The 22098-nt window shown below is 36.1% G+C and overlaps 1 protein-coding gene across 1 annotated transcript in view; it reads right to left on the reverse strand.

Annotated features, from left to right (window-relative positions):
* LOC107602799 (microtubule-associated serine/threonine-protein kinase 3-like) overlaps positions 1-22098 on the reverse strand; it is a 50488-nt gene that overhangs the window by 5526 nt on the left and 22864 nt on the right. Inside the window, exons 8-23 of the mRNA XM_016295383.1 lie at positions 20223-20324; positions 20015-20147; positions 19846-19916; positions 19664-19752; positions 16712-16920; positions 15418-15556; positions 15203-15335; positions 14924-15089; positions 14680-14781; positions 13670-13792; positions 13380-13492; positions 12399-12571; positions 11427-11548; positions 10472-10672; positions 1046-1272; positions 829-951 (exon numbers count right to left, since the gene is read on the reverse strand). Coding sequence (XP_016150869.1) covers positions 829-951; positions 1046-1272; positions 10472-10672; positions 11427-11548; positions 12399-12571; positions 13380-13492; positions 13670-13792; positions 14680-14781; positions 14924-15089; positions 15203-15335; positions 15418-15556; positions 16712-16920; positions 19664-19752; positions 19846-19916; positions 20015-20147; positions 20223-20324 — 2226 coding nt within the window. The remainder of the gene's footprint in view (positions 1-828; positions 952-1045; positions 1273-10471; positions 10673-11426; positions 11549-12398; positions 12572-13379; positions 13493-13669; positions 13793-14679; positions 14782-14923; positions 15090-15202; positions 15336-15417; positions 15557-16711; positions 16921-19663; positions 19753-19845; positions 19917-20014; positions 20148-20222; positions 20325-22098) is intronic.

Genomic DNA, 22098 nt, shown 5'->3' on the forward strand with positions numbered 1-22098 from the left:
TATATATATATATATATATATATATATATATATATATGTGTGTGTGTGTACTTTAGGGGTAACGGTAAAAAAAAAAAAAATAAAACCATACCGTTCTCCACCCACAGTTCGGCACGCACTTGCACCGCGGTTCAACTTAAATCTGACCACACATCTGTAATATGGCTTGTTAAAAATAACAACACATAAAACAGAGCGTTAAGCTAATGTATGTTTCTGTCGATGGATACGCATTCTGGCTTCCCAATACAATACAACAACAGCGATGAACAAAAAAAGATTTGATTGATTTGAAACATGATTACTTTATTCAATTTCTGTACCTAAAAACTAATGTTAGACCTACCTAAACTACCTGAAAAGCACTGTTTATTTTATTTATATCTTTGCTCTATTGTATTTATTTGTGCTGTTGCTTGGGAGTTCGATTATTGTTTCTTATTTTCTTTATTTTTATTTGACAGTGTAGTCTTTTTTCCCCCTAAACATACCATATACTGAACTGTACTGAAACCAATGTGACACAAACCGAACCGTGAGTAATTTGAACCGTTACACCCCTAAAAAAAAAATTATATATATAGTATATATATATATAGTACATTTATTTTTTTACATCTGTGTATTATCATTTTTCTGTTGCCAAATGTTTATAAAACTAATAAGCCACTTGAGGCTGTGTGGCAACAAAAATCACTAAAGTATGGCTTCAATTATGGGATTCAAAATGTTTTTTGTGAAATTCTTCAAAATGATGATTAGTCTTTGGTCTACTTCAGAATATTACACAATGGTTCAGTGAATCCCAGCATGCTTCTGTTCAAATACCTTCAAAAGCAGCTCCATCATCTCTGTGTGCACTAGACCCTGCACAGACTCTCCATTCACATGAGTGATCAGATCACCCGCTCGCAGTCCAGCCTCATGGGCAGGGCTGCTCTCCTCCACGCCCTGACAGAAAGAGCAAGAAGAATCCGAATAAACAGACCGATAAGCACCTTTAGAGCTCAATGTCTGAGTGTGTTAGGAGTGATTCTCTGCTCACCGAGACCATGTGGTGTATGGTGTAGATGTCGCTGTTCCCCATGTACACTCGAATGGTCTGCAGGGTGAAGCCATATTTCTTCCCAGAGCTGTGGATGATGATGGGGGGGCGGAGCCTGCTGATGCTGAGTGACAGGTCTCGGTTGGGGGAGGAGTCTCGGGATGATGGATTAGAGGAAAATGATCGATGTGAAATCGAGCGCGCCTGCAGGCTGCCACTCCCGTCATCTGGGGAAGTGGAAGAAGAAAATAGTCACAAAAATACAGTTGAAAAATTTATATTTGTAAAAAAAATTAATAAAAAATAAAACACTCAGTGCTGAGTTACATGTAATCCAGATTACATAATCAGATAAAAAAAAAATTTAAGCCCTAATGTGGTGAAAATCTAGGTTTTAATATTGTTTACGTTTTTGGTGTTTTTAATATGTTTAAAGACAAACCATGTCCTAATTCATCAGTCAACGCCATTGCGGAGCATTTTCTTCTAATCTGCAGTGTACCAAAGACAGCCTCAAACACGCAGTTTGAAATCACCTACCATCTATGCATTTGATTAACATCTCTTTCCTACCATTTCCCAAACACGTAACCAATCCAGTCAACCTGCGGGGCTTTTCACATTTTCACCATTGGTCATCATAGGTTTCTATTTACAACATGTTTTTCAGAGTTGAGCATTGTAGCCAATCACAAACATATCTGTTAATTTCACGAACACAATGGCCAATCAGAAGTGTCAAGTCACCTTTATTTATATAGTGTTCTTTGCCTGCTTTCTAGGCTATAATCCATTCAGATAAATTAATAAAAAATAAAACACTCAGTGCTGAGTTACATGTAATCCAGATTACATAATCAGATAAAAAAAAATTAAAGCCCTAATGTGGTGAAAATCTAGGTTTTAATATTGTTTACGTTTTTGGTGTTTTTAATATGTTTAAAGACAAACCATGTCCTAATTCATCAGTCAACGCCATTGCGGAGCATTTTCTTCTAATCTGCAGTGTACCAAAGACAGCCTCAAACACGCAGTTTGAAATCACCTACCATCTATGCATTTGATTAACATCTCTTTCCTACCATTTCCCAAACACGTAACCAATCCAGTCAACCTGCGGGGCTTTTCACATTTTCACCATTGGTCATCATAGGTTTCTATTTACAACATGTTTTTCAGAGTTGAGCATTGTAGCCAATCACAAACATATCTGTTAATTTCACGAACACAATGGCCAATCAGAAGTGTCAAGTCACCTTTATTTATATAGTGTTCTTTGCCCGCTTTCTAGGCTATAATCCATTCAGAATTCTGATAAGCTTACCATAATTTATCCAGTATTGCCACTTGCCATTGTGCAGCATTTACGAATTCAGTTAAAGAAACTTCACTTCCAGAATAAAAATTTCCTGATAATTTACTCACCCCCATGTCTTCCAAGATGTTCTGCTTTCTAGGCTATAATCCATTCAGAATTCTGATAAGCTTACCATAATTTATCCAGTATTGCCACTTGCCATTGTGCAGCATTTACGAATTCAGTTAAAGAAACTTCACTTCCAGAATAAAAATTCTGATAATTTACTCACCCCCATGTCTTCCAAGATGTTCATGCCATTCTTTCTTCAAGAAATTAAGGTTTTTGAGGAAAACATGCCAGGATTTTTCTCTATATAATGGACTTCAATGGGGACCAACGGGCTGAAGGTCCAAATCGCAGTTTCAGTGCAGCTTCAAAGGGCTCTACACGGTACCAGCTGAGGAATAAGGGTCTTATCTAGCCAAACCATCTGTCATTTTCTAAAAAAATAAACATTTATATACTTTTTAAACCACAAATGCTCGTCTTGCACTAGCTTGACTTCACGGATTGCGTAGCCTCGTTGGAAAGGTCACGCGTGGCGCAGGGGGAAGCACCGACCCAGTGTTTACAAAGTGAACATGCAAAGAAAGTCAAACGCCCTTTACAAAAAAAAGGTAAAACAGCGATGTCAGATGATTTTGAAGATGGAGGAGAAAATGAGATGGAGTTTTTCACTGTGACGAGTGGGTCAGGGCCGAGAGCCGTGGGAACGGAGCGAGGTCTCGGTTGGGGGAGGAGTCTCGGGATGATGGATTAGAGGAAAATGATCGATGTGAAATCGAGCGCGCCTGCAGGCTGCCACTCCCGTCATCTGGGGAAGTGGAAGAAGAAAATAGTCACAAAAATACAGTTGAAAAATTTATATTTGTAAAATAAATTAATAAAAAATAAAACACTCAGTGCTGAGTTACATGTAATCCAGATTACATAATCAGATAAAAAAAAATTAAAGCCCTAATGTGGTGAAAATCTAGGTTTTAATATTGTTTACGTTTTTGGTGTTTTTAATATGTTTAAAGACAAACCATGTCCTAATTCATCAGTCAACGCCATTGCGGAGCATTTTCTTCTAATCTGCAGTGTACCAAAGACAGCCTCAAACACGCAGTTTGAAATCACCTACCATCTATGCATTTGATTAACATCTCTTTCCTACCATTTCCCAAACACGTAACCAATCCAGTCAACCTGCGGGGCTTTTCACATTTTCACCATTGGTCATCATAGGTTTCTATTTACAACATGTTTTTCAGAGTTGAGCATTGTAGCCAATCACAAACATATCTGTTAATTTCACGAACACAATGGCCAATCAGAAGTGTCAAGTCACCTTTATTTATATAGTGTTCTTTGCCTGCTTTCTAGGCTATAATCCATTCAGAATTCTGATAAGCTTACCATAATTTATCCAGTATTGCCACTTGCCATTGTGCAGCATTTACGAATTCAGTTAAAGAAACTTCACTTCCAGAATAAAAATTTCCTGATAATTTACTCACCCCCATGTCTTCCAAGATGTTCATGCCATTCTTTCTTCAAGAAATTAAGGTTTTTGAGGAAAACATGCCAGGATTTTTCTCTATATAATGGACTTCAATGGGGACCAACGGGCTGAAGGTCCAAATCGCAGTTTCAGTGCAGCTTCAAAGGGCTCTACACGGTACCAGCTGAGGAATAAGGGTCTTATCTAGCCAAACCATCTGTCATTTTCTAAAAAAATAAACATTTATATACTTTTTAAACCACAAATGCTCGTCTTGCACTAGCTTGACTTCACGGATTGCGTAGCCTCGTTGGAAAGGTCACGCGTGGCGCAGGGGGAAGCACCGACCCAGTGTTTACAAAGTGAACATGCAAAGAAAGTCAAACGCCCTTTACAAAAAAAAAAGGTAAAACAGCGATGTCAGATGATTTTGAAGATGGAGGAGAAAATGAGATGGAGTTTTTCACTGTGACGAGTGGGTCAGGGCCGAGAGCCGTGGGAACGGAGCGAGGCCGGTGGAGTAATTGCTAATGCGCGTCTCGAGTCCCACGGAGGAGCTCCGGAAGGATAAAAGGAGTGACAACAGTGTTGGACGAGAGAGTGGCACCACGGCTCTCGGCCCTGACCCACTCGTCACTAGGGGTCGACCGATTATCGGCCTGGCCGATATTAAGCATTTTTATGATTATCGGTATATAAAATAACTTAATTTTGAAACTCGCTATTTGGCTCTGATGCAGCCTGTCAGAACTCACCACTCTGTGGCCTAAAGCAATCTCCGCCCACCACCCATCTGATTTGTTGGGAGTCACGAGTCCGACCAATCAATACGGAATTCACTCTCACTCCGAAAGCGCTTGCTAACTGCAGCTGCTTCAGTGATCACGCATCAGTTGTCTCTCAAAGGTAAGGCAGCAGCAGACGTTGCTTAATTTGCAATAAATCACAATCCACTAACGTTACACTGAAGTTGCAAAACACCTCAATACAATTATTTCCGCAATGCAGAAAACATGGACGGAATCACGGAATCCAGTCATATAAATGGAATTTACTGTATGACGCAGAATGTCACGGAATTTGTCAAAGTTTGTATGAATTAATCAAAAGTAGGTCAGTACACTTAAATAGAGTCGCAATATGGACTAGTATCTGTAAATATTCAGCCGCAAAAATACTATTTAAATATGGATCCAGCATGTTCTGCGTGTCTTTATGTAAATGGCACAGACGCACGGTGTTGTTTTCTACACATACAAAGTGTGCGACGCTCGTGCTGATTTCAGCTTCTGTCGTATCACTACACGAGGACATAAATACATGAACAACATCTCCAGAACTGCTCTGATCCCTCTTGAGAGTCACTTCATGAGCATTTGACAGTTTCATTGGTGTAAAACTATCTTCATATCATTTACATAGACCTACAGAAATAAGTTCCTCATGGCAACCCGTCACAATATAAAATCGGGTTAACAAAGAAATTATCAGAAATATATTACTGTGGTGCAGTATGATGTACATAATACTACTCCTGGATTAAAGTTTTCCGTCAATTGAAAAAAAAAAAATGAGGGGGAAAAAAACGTAGCGCATTGTTGTTGTTCTGCCGGTGTTCTGACGATTTGTTGGTAGCATAATCTGATAGGTAGCATTATTAGTCAGAACACCAGCACACCAAAAATCCTCCCCGCTACGGCTGCAGCTTCTCACTGACAACAACGCATCATTCACAGTCGGGTTATTAGCAGAGACCACAGAGCAGAACTTGAATTTCAGCGCGAGATTGTGGCTATTAATAATAATTATACTCATTCCCGCAGGTTCCTCGTTTTTAACTCGATGACGGAATGTATAATTTTGCACATGCTTTTGAGTCTTGAGAACTCACTCGCGTGCTCTCATTTTCTGTGCGCCCACAGATCGCGATAAGGAGAGTAACAGCTTTTAATAATTATTAAAGGAGTTTGCAAATGTGATATTGATTTAATACAACAGTTCAATAAACAAGTAGGCTACTGCCTGATTTTGCTCGGTTTCATCAACGAAAATAGTTCCAAATATTGTAACAGCTCAGCCACTGCGCATCTCTAAAAGCAAATACAGCGGTGTTTCATTCATGAATGAAAGTGCATTTTTTAACGAATCTAGTGAGTCAGTGATTCATGATTACCCATTCATAACCCATTCCCGAATGAATCAGCCGTTCAAACGAATCAGTTGAATGAATGATTCAGTGATAAAATCAGTGACTTGCCGCCACCTGCTGGTGGTTTCAGTTTCATTTTTAGGAATAATTTCAGTTATTTAAATCATTTAATATTTCTGTATTATATTTAAAACATTAATCTCCACATGAATTTAATTGCCTCTGACCCTCATTAAACGTCTGAAAACCTACCTACAAGCCACTTTTGTGTTCTTCTGTGCACCCTCTGTAGTACAAATTAATTTTTTATTAATACTAATTTCATATGAGTGGTAACTTATTTGTCTTATTCTACTTATTATTTTGGTTTAATAGAAATTTTAAAAAGCTTAAACAAATGTTGAATTTGACAGATGAAAAGGATGCCATTACAAAGGTACAAAGAAAATACCCCTGTAAGTCACTTTAAGGAGTCACATGCCACCTCGTATTAGGAAGGCAAATTTTTGATCAGAATTTTAGATTATTGATCAGAAGGTGCTTCTTAATTTTTTTAATTAGGAGGACAAGTGCTCCTGATTACAAGAAGAAAAACACTGCTCTAAAACTGGGTGTGTGACAGGTATGGCTGTGGAATTGGGGTTTGGCCGAGGAAAAATTTTCAGTCAAAAGTTTTTTTTTTTTTTGCTTTAACCCCTGACTACTACAACAATTATCACAACTTTTGTTTAAAAGAATAATCACACAATACGCTATTTCTTCCATGTTTTCATGTTAATAGTAAACCCTTTGTTTGCCAAAAATAAAGAGTTTACTGTGGGAGTACTACACTCAACCAACACCAGGGAAGGCAGTTTTTGTCAGAGCCCTTGTTATTCTTAATTTTGACATTAATTAAAATTTTTACACCAGACATATATATCGGATCAAAATATCGGTTATCGGTCTACTTGATCTGTAATAATCTGTATCGGCCTTGAAAAACACATATCGGTCGACCCCTACTCGTCACATACAAAATAAAGTCCAGGCTTGGTCCTCTCTCGTCCAACACTGTTGTTGCTCCTCCTTTTATCCTTCCGGAGCTCCTCCGTGCATTAGCATTTACTCCACCGGACTCGCTCCGTTCCCACGGCTCTCGGCCCCGCCCCTCTCGTCACATTCACCTTACCCTACATTTCTGAACCAGAGTACACGGATAAAGAGCTAACGGCACGTGACCTTTCCACAATGATTACATAATGCGTGAAGTCGAGCTAGTGCAAGATGAGAATTTGGTTAAAAAGTATATAGTGTATTTTTTTTTTAAATGACTGATCATTTCACTGGATAAGACCCTCGTTCCTCGGCTGGGATTGTGTAGAGCCCTTTGAAGCTGCACTGAAACTGCAATTTGGACCTTCAGCCCGTTGGTCCCCATTGAAGTCCATTATATGGAGAAAAATCCTGGCATGTTTTCCTCAAAAACCTTAATTTATTTTCGAGTGAAGACTGAAAGACATGAACATCTCGGATGACATGGGGGTGAGTAAATTATCAGGAATTTTTTATTCTGGAAGAACTAATCCTTTAACCGAATGAAAGTGGAGCAGCTCCGAACTGGTGTGATTATGCGGAGGCGGGGCTAATTTGCATATTCATAGATCCACGTATATACTAAATGAGGTAAAGGTGTAGAGATACATTCAAGCCATTTTAAGAATTATTTTCATGGGAAAAAAACATTTAAATGTCATTTTGAGTTTTAAGAGCTAAAATTTGTGACTGCAGGGGGACTTTAAGTACTTGTGATAAGATTACGTTTTAAAATGTTCACAAATCAGATTACAGTTCATTTTTTATTAATTACATGATTACATCATGTATTCACACAATGGCAGCAAGTTATTCATAATGTATTGATTCTCACTAATTCTTTTAAATTTTCCTTTAAAAAAAATCCTACTGTGTGTCATACCATTTAGCTTTGACTATATTCACTGTACAGAACTGCCATGTAAATGTCATGTAAATAAATGTGTGATCCATGCTTCTAAATTTGGGCACAAAAGCACCACATAAGAGATCAATATTGAACAAGTTACTAAACACTGCCGATATTTAGCTGTGAAACACAATGTCTTCATATCCAATGAACTTCTCTCTCTCTCTCTCTCTCTATATATATATATATATATATATATATATATATATATATATATATATATATATATATATTTTCAGTCAAAATTTTTTTTTTTTTTGCTTTAACCCCTGACTACTACAACAATTATCACAACTTTTGTTTAAAAGAATAATCACACAATACGCTATTTCTTCCATGTTTTCATGTTAATAGTAAACCCTTTGTTTGCCAAAAATAAAGAGTTTACTGTGGGAGTACTACACTCAACCAACACCAGGGAAGGCAGTTTTTGTCAGAGCCCTTGTTATTCTTAATTTTGACATTAATTAAAATTTTTACACCAGACATATATATCGGATCAAAATATCGGTTATCGGTCTACTTGATCTGTAATAATCTGTATCGGCCTTGAAAAACACATATCGGTCGACCCCTACTCGTCACATACAAAATAAAGTCCAGGCTTGGTCCTCTCTCGTCCAACACTGTTGTTGCTCCTCCTTTTACCCTTCCGGAGCTCCTCCGTGCATTAGCATTTCCCCCCCCGGACTCGCTCCGTCCCCACGGCTCTCGGCCCCGCCCCTCTCGTCACATTCACCTTACCCTACATTTCTGAACCAGAGTACACGGATAAAGAGCTAACGGCACGTGACCTTTCCACAATGATTACATAATGCGTGAAGTCGAGCTAGTGCAAGATGAGAATTTGGTTAAAAAGTATATAGTGTATTTTTTTTTTAAATGACTGATCATTTCACTGGATAAGACCCTCGTTCCTCGGCTGGGATTGTGTAGAGCCCTTTGAAGCTGCACTGAAACTGCAATTTGGACCTTCAGCCCGTTGGTCCCCATTGAAGTCCATTATATGGAGAAAAATCCTGGCATGTTTTCCTCAAAAACCTTAATTTATTTTCGAGTGAAGACTGAAAGACATGAACATCTCGGATGACATGGGGGTGAGTAAATTATCAGGAATTTTTTATTCTGGAAGAACTAATCCTTTAACCGAATGAAAGTGGAGCAGCTCCGAACTGGTGTGATTATGCGGAGGCGGGGCTAATTTGCATATTCATAGATCCACGTATATACTAAATGAGGTAAAGGTGTAGAGATACATTCAAGCCATTTTAAGAATTATTTTCATGGGAAAAAAACATTTAAATGTCATTTTGAGTTTTAAGAGCTAAAATTTGTGACTGCAGGGGGACTTTAAGTACTTGTGATAAGATTACGTTTTAAAATGTTCACAAATCAGATTACAGTTCATTTTTTATTAATTACATGATTACATCATGTATTCACACAATGGCAGCAAGTTATTCATAATGTATTGATTCTCACTAATTCTTTTAAATTTTCCTTTAAAAAAAATCCTACTGTGTGTCATACCATTTAGCTTTGACTATATTCACTGTACAGAACTGCCATGTAAATGTCATGTAAATAAATGTGTGATCCATGCTTCTAAATTTGGGCACAAAAGCACCACATAAGAGATCAATATTGAACAAGTTACTAAACACTGCCGATATTTAGCTGTGAAACACAATGTCTTCATATCCAATGAACTTCTCTCTCTCTCTCTCTCTCTATATATATATATATATATATATATATATATATATATATATATATATATATATATATATATATATATATGTATATATGTATATATGTATATGTATTTGAGCATATATATATATATATATATATATATATATATATATATATATATATATGTATATGTATATATATATCCCACTGTTTATAAATTGCCATTTTTTCCCTGACATCAAAAAAAATGGAAAAGTAGCATCTCTACTACATCAACTCACAAACCCCCTGCAGTTCCTTCATTAACCCGTTTGGGAAACCCTGGCATAATGTAATGTTTAATGCACTTAATTTTGTTGATAAAGAATAGAATATATATTTATAGCATTATGGTGCACATTAATCTCATGTTATGAGTTAGGACAAAAGTAATCAGAAAGCATCCAGATTACCTTACCTAAAATGAAGAATAGAATATATTTTCTTTTCTTTTTTTAAATATTTTTATAGCATTATGGTGCACATTAATCTCATGTTATGAGTTAGGACAAAAGTAATCAGAAAGCATCCAGATTACCTTACCTAAAATGAGTAATCTAATAGATTACATTATTAACTACAACTTTCAGCATGTAATTTGTAATCAGTAACAGACTACAATTTGCAAGTAATCTACCAAACCATGATCACTCTACAAAATGGTGCTCCTCATATTTACAGTGTTGCAGTGGTGACTACGTTTGGGGTCTGACCTGGCGTGATGATGAGCGAGAGGGTGGACACTGATGCAGACTTGGGGACTTTGCGTCCTGGTGAGAGTCGCTGCCTGTCAGGCGTCTCCAGCTGGTTTCCAAAGCACTGAGGACTCCCTTGTTCCCTTGGTGACGAGTGTTTCGTTCCTGTACTGTTGCTACGTAGTCGGATTCGTCGCAGGTTGGATACGACAACTTCAGCTGCAGAATTAAAAGGTTTGCATCAAAGCACTACTCCAGCTTAGTAGCACAATGTTATTATATTTAGGTGAACTTTAATTTGAACATTGCTAGGAGACACCTTTAGAGTCTAATAATAAAATAATTAAAAACAACTCAATTAATTCCATACTGACAAATGTGTTTAAAAAAAAATATATATATATAGTTTAATGGCTGTTCTCAATTTACCCTCCATTGGCAGGTGTGACAAAATGTTCATTTTGAAAATTTGTGAAGGACAATAAATTGATGAGAAAAAAAAACCCCCTCTAAAAATGTGTCAGATTTCAGGAGTCAGCTTACCCTCATCGTCTGTGGAGAGGGCGAATCGAGGCATGGCCTCCAGGCTGTGTGTGCTGCTCACCACTAGGGGGCTCACAGCTCGCTCAGGCTGAGAGGAGCTGGAAGAAGTGCGACTCCAGCTTAGTAGCACAATGTTATTATATTTAGGTGAACTTTAATTTGAACATTGCAAGGTGAACTTTAATTTGAACATTGCTAGGAGACACCTTTAGAGTCTAATAATAAAATAATTAAAAACAACTCAATTAATTCCATACTGACAAATGTGTTTAAAAAAAAAAATATATATATAGTTTAATGGCTGTTCTCAATTTACCCTCCATTGGCAGGTGTGACAAAATGTTCATTTTGAAAATTTGTGAAGGACAATAAATTGATGAGAAAAAAAAACCCCCTCTAAAAATGTGTCAGATTTCAGGAGTCAGCTTACCCTCATCGTCTGTGGAGAGGGCGAATCGAGGCATGGCCTCCAGGCTGTGTGTGCTGCTCACCACTAGGGGGCTCACAGCTCGCTCAGGCTGAGAGGAGCTGGAAGAAGTGCGAGGGCGCAGACTGGAAGAAACAAACACACATCCAGAGTGCTGGAAAATAACATCGACTGTAATTGAGCCTCTATCACTACATATATATATATAAATACCTTGAAGTTATTTTAGTTTAGTTATATTTAGTTTTTTAGTTTTTTTTGCTTCTTGTCAAGGAAACATTTATCATTTTCATTTAGTTTAACGTGATGTACTAAAATAACAAATTAAAATGAAATAAATATTAATAAGTAAACAAATATTAATATACAAGTAATAAAACAAGTAAAATTATGTAATTTTTACTAGTAAAAATGCAATTTGACCAACTAAGGTATCTGCAATTTTATTCTGACTAGTCAATTACATTTTTTAAAGTAAGAATTATTGCATTTTACTAGTCCAAATTGATTTGCAGATATTGTGAACAGAATTACGGTTAGTAAAAAATAAAACGTTGGCATTTTTAGACAAAGTACATTTTAGATACCTGCCGTTAAATTATTACTAGTCATTATTGCCTTACAGATAACTAAAATATTCAATTTTGACTAAGCAATACCCGTCCTAGATATCTGTAAAGCAATGTTTAGTCATTATTCATATGGAAAGTAAATATTCTAACATTTATTGTTATAATAAAAATGACAAAACCCAAAACTTTTCAATTAAAATAAAAACCGAAAAAATAAAAAAATATTCAAAATAATAATAAAACTACAATAGTATCAGTGATATTAAATGAACACTGACTGTAACATACACAGCACACAGTGTAAATACACTTTTTCAAATTTTCTATATGTCCCATTCATTTATAATGTGTTTTTGTAAGTGTGTTTTTGGGTGAATTGATTTCTTTATTCCTCTGTTTGCACCTTGCCCTATGAGCCGAGAGCCTCTTGTCTCCAGTGGAGGCCTGCCGCTGGATCTCTCCATATGAGTGAGTGTCCCTCCCGTCTGCCCGGTCCTCTATCTCTTCACTGTGACTGCGGTCGGAGGAGAAACTCAGGTTGGATGGGGTGGCCAGGTGCTCTGTGCTGCTATACACCTACAAAATTATGGATAATAAATGTCAGAGAGGAAAAATGGCCACCCTACAGAAAAAACCTGACACTGACCAGGGTTATTATAGTTAACTAAAATAAAAAATATATATACATTTTCGTTACTTGAAATAAAACGTTTTTTATATTTTATTTCAGTTCACGTTTATGTCAGCTAAAAGGTTAAACACAACTTAAAATAACAAAAACACAAAATTACTAACTAAAATTTAAATGGAAAATATATAAACTTATTGAGACACTATTAAGAGTTTTTAAAAAATATTTTGAATATTCAAATAACACTGGCACTGACGCTTATGTTGTTACGCTTTTTTCTCTTTATGTTTAGCTGGTCGATACAACAGTGGTCTTGGTTTTTTAAAAACCTATTTAAAAGCATAAGTTTAATTACAGATGCCACTGACGTGATTATAGAAATACTCTATTCACAGGCGTATGTGTCATCCATGATTATTTACTAGGTAAATTCCTTACGTAGAATTTATATATTTTTTGTGTGTGTGGAATGCATTTAATACTGCAGCACACACTTATAATAAACAATGTTTTTGTGCGTTGGTATGGATGCTAATAGTTATCTTCATATTTAAATAAATATGGCCTTAAATTTGAGGTCAATGAAAGCCTGTTTCAATCTCAGAACAGAAAATAAAATGGGTAATTGAAAAATAAAGTCAGAAAGTTGTGATTGTTATACGTAATAATGACAATATATAAAGTGCGATGATGGCTGTTTTAAAAAAACAATTTTTTTTCAATATTATGTGTGCGACAGCAAAAGGACCCAACCTTGCTGAAACGATTTGACCAAGAGGAAAACCGTCGTATTTCAAGGGAAGACTCTTCATCATTGGTTTCATCATCCTCATCAGAAGCCAAATGATGGTAGCGTTCAGATCGAGCTATGCAGAAAAAGAACAAAAAGGATTTAGGGGGTAATAGGTAAGTACAATGAAGACATAATAACTGCATCTCAGTGCATAAGCCGCAAGAATAAGCTGACATTTCCAGAGCGCTTCGCTCCAGGCATTTATGAAGCTCTCAGAATCTCCTCCCTGTGCTGAATTAGTGAGACTCACTGTCAAAATAACTAGTGTCGTCTTCGGCCTCCAGCTGAGGGATGAATTCAGCTTTCTGACGCAGGAGTCCGTTCCAGTCTAGACCGCTGAAGAACATATGCTGCTTTACTTCTGAAGCCCCACCTACAAACATGTGAATTCATCACAACTGTCCACAGCTCTACACAAAGCTGTTGTATGAATAATGTTTGAAGTAGATCTAATCCTAAACATTTATTTTGAACTTAAATGGGTCATGTCATATATATTTTGTCATTTCTTTTCACTTGAGGGGATATTAGTGTTTCATACAATCTTAATTACATTTTTCATGACCTTTTTTGGCCATTTCTGGCCCTTTGCAGAAGCAAAAAACGTCTCATTTCAATTCAGAGGAACAAAAATGTGTCTTCACGAATTATATAAAATTATTCACAAAATAAAAATATTTCTAATTAAAAAATAGGAATGCTATATCATTTCTAAAAAAAATAAAATAATGTAGTTATAAAAACTCAAAATAAAATAGATTACATTTTAAAAAAATAATACTTTACATTTTAATAAAGTTTTTATTAAAATGTAATTCTGCAATTAAAGTAATTTTATAAAAATTTAAAAATAAATATTTATGAAAAAAAAATAAAATAAATAAATTACATATACATATATACATATACATATATACATATATATATACACACACACACAGAGTTTATAATTTTTTTTAATAATGCTTAAATATTCAATAATTAAATTATATAAATTATATACATTTACAAATATAATTATATGAAAATTCAAAAATTATACATAATTTATAAAAATTCATATTTAAAAACAGCTAAATAAATTTGTTGAATCAGTTTCAGTTGTTTCAAATCATTTTGTTTGAATAAGACGACGAAAAAAATATCATTGATTTCTCATCATTTGACCCTTTAAAAAAAATTAACTATACTCGGGTAACATAACTATACTACAAAGGTTTATACTAAATTCCTATTGACTACAAATGAATGACAAAGCACCTCTTCCAAGCCTCTCCTGTGGGTTTTGGTTCAGTAATCGTGTGATCAAGTCCTGGGCGTCTACAGGAAGGGCATCATCTCCATCTGGCCAGATAATCTCATCTGCATAAGGAACACAGTGTTATCAAAATCTTTTTACAGCAGTTTCATTTTAAGCCAGTTGGTAAAGCTTCCTGATCCTTTTAAAGGTATCCGTGTCCTAACAGCTGACAGGAGAGTTTAAAACACATTCATCTAAACTCACCACTGACAACCTGCCCAAAAAGCTCTTCCGTTGTGTCTCCGAAGAACGGCACACATCCCACCAAAAACTCGTACAGGATGATACCCATGGCCCACCAGTCGACAGGCTTCCCGTAGCCCTGCCGCAAGATCACTTCTGGAGCGATGTACTCCGGGGTGCCACAAACCTGTGAATACAACAAATAAAACACGAAACACGGATAGATTCTATATTAATATCAATATCATTTCTTGAAAATTAGCATAAATTGTACCCAAGGAGTATTGTGCTCTTGCCCACCTGTTTATCGATAAACTCCCTAGTGTCTTTCTCAATATGGCCCTCGTACAGATTGGTTGTCATGTTCATGAGGCCGATTTTGGAGAGCCCGAAGTCAGTCAGTTTAATATGTCCCATTGAAGTAATCAAGAGGCTGTGAAGGGTTAACAGATCAGGTTAACAACAGTTACACTGACATACGGTTGCATAAATGAGGTTTGCAGTTCTTTTCCCACTTGTCTGGTTTGAGATCTCTGTGCACAACGCCATAACTGTGCAGGTACTCCAGCGCCAGAACCGTCTCCGCAAAATACATCCTGGTCATATCCACAGGAAGTGGACCCATGTTCTTTAGCAGAGTGGCACAGTCACCACCTGGAAATCATATTAGCCCAGACATATTTATACATGCAAATGTTACATACATTTACATTATACATGTTTTAATAATAATTTATAAATTCAATATAAACTATGAGAAATTATATTTCTAATAATAATACATTATAACTACAAATATTTTCTATTATACATATATATATATATATATATATATATATATATACTGATACACACAGTGTTCCAAATTATTATGCATGTGACATCAGACAAATCAAGTGACATATTTTAGTAAAATTATTATTTGTTTTCATAGAAAGTGTTTGTTTGTTTTATTTCTCTTATCTTTTTAGATAACTGGTATCAATCCCAGGCAGGTTTGTTAAATAGTTTGCCAGGTCAACCCTCTACAATGCAAGTAAATCACTCGCATGTGACACTACATTTTCATGCTGGGCAACTAAATGTCTATTATTAGCCATTAGTTAATAAAGTGTTAGATTTTACTCACCAGTGTCTGTTGAAGGCTAAGTATAAGTTTAGCACAGATATATTTTCACTCGTCTTTAATACGCTGACTAATCACTTGAGAGTTTCGCTCTCCATCTTTAAAGCATACTATATTCCTATTGATAAAGGATTTGCAGACAAATGAATTATTCAGCCTTTAAAAACAAGCCTGTTTCTTCAGCGGTGGGTGGAACTAATATACGCAGCGGCTGGCGCTCACCTATTACTGACCCTGTTTTGATTTCAGCAAATCAGTTCCAACGAATGCAGAGAACGTGATTAATATTCATGAACCCAGCAGCTCACCAGGCGCATTTTATATTGTTATTAGTAGTAGTATCATCACGTTAGTATTATTGTTCGTTTTTTTTATTTACAGAAAAACTGAATGACCAACAAGCACCACCAACATTCTGTTAAAATGACAAGTCTGGCAAGTAAACAAAAAAAATGACTAGCCAATGCGATTCTATTGCCAAGCACGGTGGCCATTCACCAACCATCTAGAAATCCATCCAGAGTAGCACGGCATTCGTCAGCGAATAAAACTAAAAATTGTCTTCATGTACTTCTCCACCCATTGTAAAAGTTTCTCTTCGTAAGCTTTGACTATGCACTTAAAAGATACAGGTTAACAAGTTTCGTCTGAGTTTTGCTGAGTTGAAATGTTCAGTGCCTTACCTTCCACGTACTCCATGACCATGCACAGGTGTCTGCGGGTCTCGAAGGAGCAGAACATGCTGACCACAAAGGGATTCTCTGCAAACGTCAGGATGTCTCGCTCCACAAACACCTGCTGGATCTGGTTCCGCAGAATCAGGTTTTGCCGGTTGATTTTTTTCATAGCAAAACGTTGTCGAGTTTCTTTATGCCTTACCAGATACACAGCCCTGCGGGACAGATGGAGAACATAGCAGTAGGATGCTTGGGTAACGTTCTAGGAGCTTCCTGACCTTGAAGACATTGAGCATGATTCTTGAGTAAAACATGTTGCACAATTTTAGTGGTTACCAAATAAGTTGGGATTGTTGAAAATTCTGTCATCATTTACTCACCCTCAAGTTTTTCCAGAAGATATTTTGAGGAATGTTGGTGACCAAATTACTTCTGGTCCCAATTAGGCATGGGCCGATTACCGGTTTCAAGGTATACCACGATTTGAATATTTCACGGTTTCAAAACCGCTAATATTTTCCGTTATACCGTTCCTGCGGTATGCGCTGTTTTTCATGTCTCCTGAAAGACTGAAAGTGTAGGAATCTCTCAGGTTGAGTGCAGTGTAGAGAGTAACACGACCCTCCTCCTCCTGTTGTTGCGAGCGAGCGGTCAGTCACGTGTGTGTAGGATGGACAAACTTAAGAAGCTTCCCTGGAACTTACGCGATCGGCAACCGGACGTTTTTTTGTCTTATTGCAACTCATCTCTGTTCTGAACTTGCACAAGTCAAGTCATTTAAAAATAAATAAATAAATAAGCCTAGACACCAACAGCCTAGTATGGTAAATTATTTAAATACTTAACTAGTTAACTACAAATTAAGTTGAAAGTTGAATATTTCAAATTGAAATATTTTGGCTTTTTTTATTTTTTATTTAAAAATAAAATTTTTCAAACATTGCCTAAAAAGGAGAGCTTTAAGTTATCTTTACCTGTAGAAGCTGCTAAAGGCAACACAGACTTGTTGCTGCTGTAGTTTTGTTACTCTGAATTTACTCTGCATCCCTTAAAGCACAGCTCTGTTTTGACATCGGCTTGTCAGATGGTTCGTTCCGTCCATTGCTACGGTTATCACCGTCAATTGCGGATAAATCTGGCGGATTCACTCGTGTTTGTCGTTCCTGAAACAGTATACGTGGACGGTCCTCTTAAACTTTTCTTCAAACTGTGAATGTAGTATGTAAGAGACACCGAGTAAAGGGTGCTTCCATTATGGCGCAACTGTCCGAGCTTACTCGCGCGAAAACTCCTGATATAATCAATAACTAACTACACAATGAATATCTTATTTACATCATGTATGCTTTCTTTTTACCTTGTTATAATAGGAAGATGTGTGAGCGGATTCTGACTAACCTACAATAAACACCTCTGATTGGCCAGTGCTTTCAACAGAGACGCCTGTGATTGACTACAATACTTAAAGCTTGCTAAACACGTTGTAAATAGAAACTTTTGGTTTTGTTATTTGAAACCAGGGCGCGCGCACAAAAACACACAGGAGCGTTTGAAAGCGGGTGACTTCGAGCGGGTACAGAATTGAGTTGGTACAATTTTAAAACAATTTTTAAAAATGCGGATCTACACGAATCACACAAATGACCCATTTTGAATTAAAAACGGCAAATTTCACCGAAAGGTGACAAGATTGCATCCCTGATAATTTCACAAAGCTAGTCAGAACAGAACATTGTTTTTGCTTCAAATTGGGTTATTATTAAATCAAATTATGTATATGAAATTATATAACTAAATTATATGAAATTATATAAATGATATGTATACGAATTATGTAACTAAAATTAAATAACTGTATTTACAGATTTAGGTTAAATAATGATGTCTTTATTTTTCTTCTTTTTAGGAAACAAATCAAAGAAAAAATAAACAAATTCTACTGTTCCTAATATTCTGCATGCTGCTCAAAAACAAAATATATTGCGTTCAGCGGAAAATTATTATTTTTTTTTAACCCAGTCATTTAAAAAGAACACATTTTAGATCTGTAACGACAATACTGTGATACCGTGAAACCCTGATATTTTTGCTTAAGTTTATCATACCGTCAAAATCTCATACCGGCCCATGCCTAGTCCCAATTGACTTCCATAGTATTTTTTTTCCATACAATGGTAGTCAATGGGGACCAAAAACTGTTTGGTTACCCACATTCTTCAAAATATCTTCTTTTGTGTTCAGCAGAAAAAAGAATACAGAGTAAATGATGACAATTTTCATTTTTGGGTGAACTATCCCTTTAAATGATCAACATTTCCACTTTGAAAATCATCAGATAATCACAAATACACTATTTTATTTTCACTTTCTCTTTATTTTATCAAAATGATGACATTACATTTTCAGTTATGGTCCTAAACTCATCTGCCTTCAGACCATAACTCAATACTTTATTTTAATATATTTTCATTTATATATTATTTCTACTTAAGATTAAAATATATATTGAACATAAAAAATGTATATTTTAAAGAAACGTTACTACTGTCTACATGTATTTTATAAAGTTTCACAGATGTCTCCACTTTTTCACAACTCCTATATTTATGAAAACATTTCTATTCATATTTCACCTGCTATAAGTTCTGGTGAGTATATAAAAATAATTGTAGGTAATTGTGCTAATTTCTTTTAGCTAATTTGCCTCATTTTAAGTAGGTCCTGTTGGCAGCAAGCAACACCAGAAAAACAATCTGACTCTGATGGTAATAACAAACCATCTTCTAGTTGCAATAAAATCTCCCTCATTTTTGGAGCCTCTTTTGTAAAGAATCAGAAGATGTAGTAAGCTAGAATAACAATTAAATCTGGGTCCTCCTTCAAATCACGCTTTGCCAGCTAAAAAGATGCCTTTCTAAAGTAATCACTTTTTTACCTGTAGTCATGCGATTTGCTTACCCATAAGCCCCATTACTGATGAGTTTTATAGTCTCAAAATCACTCTCCAGGGGTTTTCTTCGTAGTGGTGTGGGTAAAGATTTATTTTGCTGTAAGCAACAGGAAGAGACGTATCATTAGTGACGTCTTACGAAACCTAGCGAAGCTTTTTAATGCTTCAGCTCTTTTTGTGGTGCATTTACCTCTGCGGATTCTTCAGAATCGACTGTCAGTGTGGGGCCAGAGTCATACTGCTCCTCGAGCTGCACAACTTCTGTCAAAAGAGATGAAGGACACAACAACATGAGCCTCGGAGAAACTCACAGGCTTTCAAAACAAAATCACCACAAGGTAAATAACAGATAATCGCACCATCAAGGGGATCACGGTTAAGTCCAAGTTGGTTGATTATATAGCGGGGAATATCCGTTTTGATGCCCTGGCCGACTTTGGCGTGACCTTCTGCAGCCTCTAGTAGATGGTAAAACTCCTCAGGGTCAAACTCCTACACAGAGAGATGGAAGTGAAAATCAGGAGCAGAGTTTTGGGAATGTGAATCAGTGCAGCTGCAGAATCTCACCAGACACTCCAGCAGTCGTGCCGGGCGTGATATGATGATGAGGATCTTCTTCACCAGCTGGGTGATCACTGAAACCTCCTCACTCTCAGAGCGCTCCAGAGCCTTAGAGAGACAAACACAATCTGTTAAATGGACACTGCCTGATTTGTCTTGATCTTCTGAAATAGTGATGATCCATGGATGTGGTATGTATAAAGTTGTATGTAGCAGAGACAGTAAGAGATGCACCGATTTTAGCAACTGAAAATATCTGGCCTGAAAAAGCCAAAAAGAAAAAGGGGAGGAAGTTTTTGTTCAAATCACTAACCAAAACAATTAGCACTTTTCAGATATGTTTGACTAGTGATGCACCAAAATGATTATTTACAGAAACACAGAATACTAAAGCTTTAATCTAGCTGAACCCGAATGGGAAAAGCAAGGCAATTTAATTGACATAGCTCACAGAAAAAATAAGAAAGGTTTAAATATATAAATAAAACAATAGTAGTAAAAAAAAAAAAAAAAGATAAACTGGAATAACATTATTAACTTTAGACAATATTAAATTATTACAATTTTCATTTTGTGGAGAACTGTCCCTCTAAGAAAATATGTAAAATACTACTCAAACATTTGGGGTCAGTAAGATTTATAATGTTTTTGAAAGAAGTCTCTACAGTAAAAACAGTAAAATTGTGAAATATTAAAATTAAGACAGTTTTCTGTGTGTAATTTATTTCTGTGATCAAAGCTGAATTTTCAGCATCATTACTCCAGTCTTCAGTGTCACATGATCCTTCAGAAATCATTCTAAGATAATGATTTGCTGCTCAAGAAAAATTTCTTATCAATGTTGAAAACAGTTGAAAACTTCCAATTTTTGTAAACATTTTTTTTCCAGGATTCTTTGATGAATACAAAGTTCAAAAGAACAGCATTTATTTGAAATAGAAAGTTTTTGCTGTCAATTTCGATCAATTTAAAGGATCCTTGATAAATAAAAATAGCCTTTTTAAAAAAAGGCTATTTAGGCCTAATTAAAAGGGGGAGAGCAAGGGTGGAATAATGGTCATAAGAAACAAAAAATTACAACAGTTTTAAGCATGAAATGTTGACAATATAAGTGGACTCAATCGGGGAAAAAAAAGAGTCACAAAACTGAAGATGTGATTTAATTTACTAAGGCACACCATTTTAGCAGCATACTGTGCTGATCATCAAACAGACAGAAGAACACTGTATCCGTTCTGAACACTGGACAGTATTTGGCGAAGTGACTGGAATGTTATTTCTTGCTTGTGCAGGGGAATCTGCTGGCTTGTGGGATGCGGGAGTGGGAGGTAATGAGCTACTTGTGCTACAGGATCAAATCCTTTCCAGGCGCTCGTGTGAATTTTAATCAACTCTGGATACTCATTGAATCTGGATTTGAGATGCATTACATGCCAATCTAAAGACGAGACTTAATCAGATATTATATCCTAAACACAAGTGTCTGTGACAGAGCGCATAAAAACATTTGTAATCTTTCTTGAGCTGCTGTCTCCTCACGTAAGGCTGTTTAGGAGAAAAGCTGAGTAAACAAAGGATCACGTTCGGTCAGGCGACTCCTACGAAAAACTAAAATTACTGCATTTTTATGCATTTGATGAAGCCGAACAAAGTGAGGGAGACATGCTCAGCATTAAAGAGCCTCATTAATGGTCATAAGAAACAAAAAATTATAACAGAAATAAAAGCATGAAATGTTGACAATATAAGTGGACTCAATCGGGGAAAAAAAAGTCACAAAACTGAAGATGTGATTTAATTTACTAAGGCACACCATTTTAGCAGCATACTGTGCTGATCATCAAACAGACAGAAGAACACTGTATCCGTTCTGAACACTGGA

Source organism: Sinocyclocheilus grahami, unplaced genomic scaffold (assembly GCF_001515645.1).
Source record: "Sinocyclocheilus grahami isolate Dianchi unplaced genomic scaffold, SAMN03320097.WGS_v1.1 scaffold335.1, whole genome shotgun sequence".
In the NCBI taxonomy this organism is placed as follows: domain Eukaryota; kingdom Metazoa; phylum Chordata; class Actinopteri; order Cypriniformes; family Cyprinidae; genus Sinocyclocheilus; species Sinocyclocheilus grahami.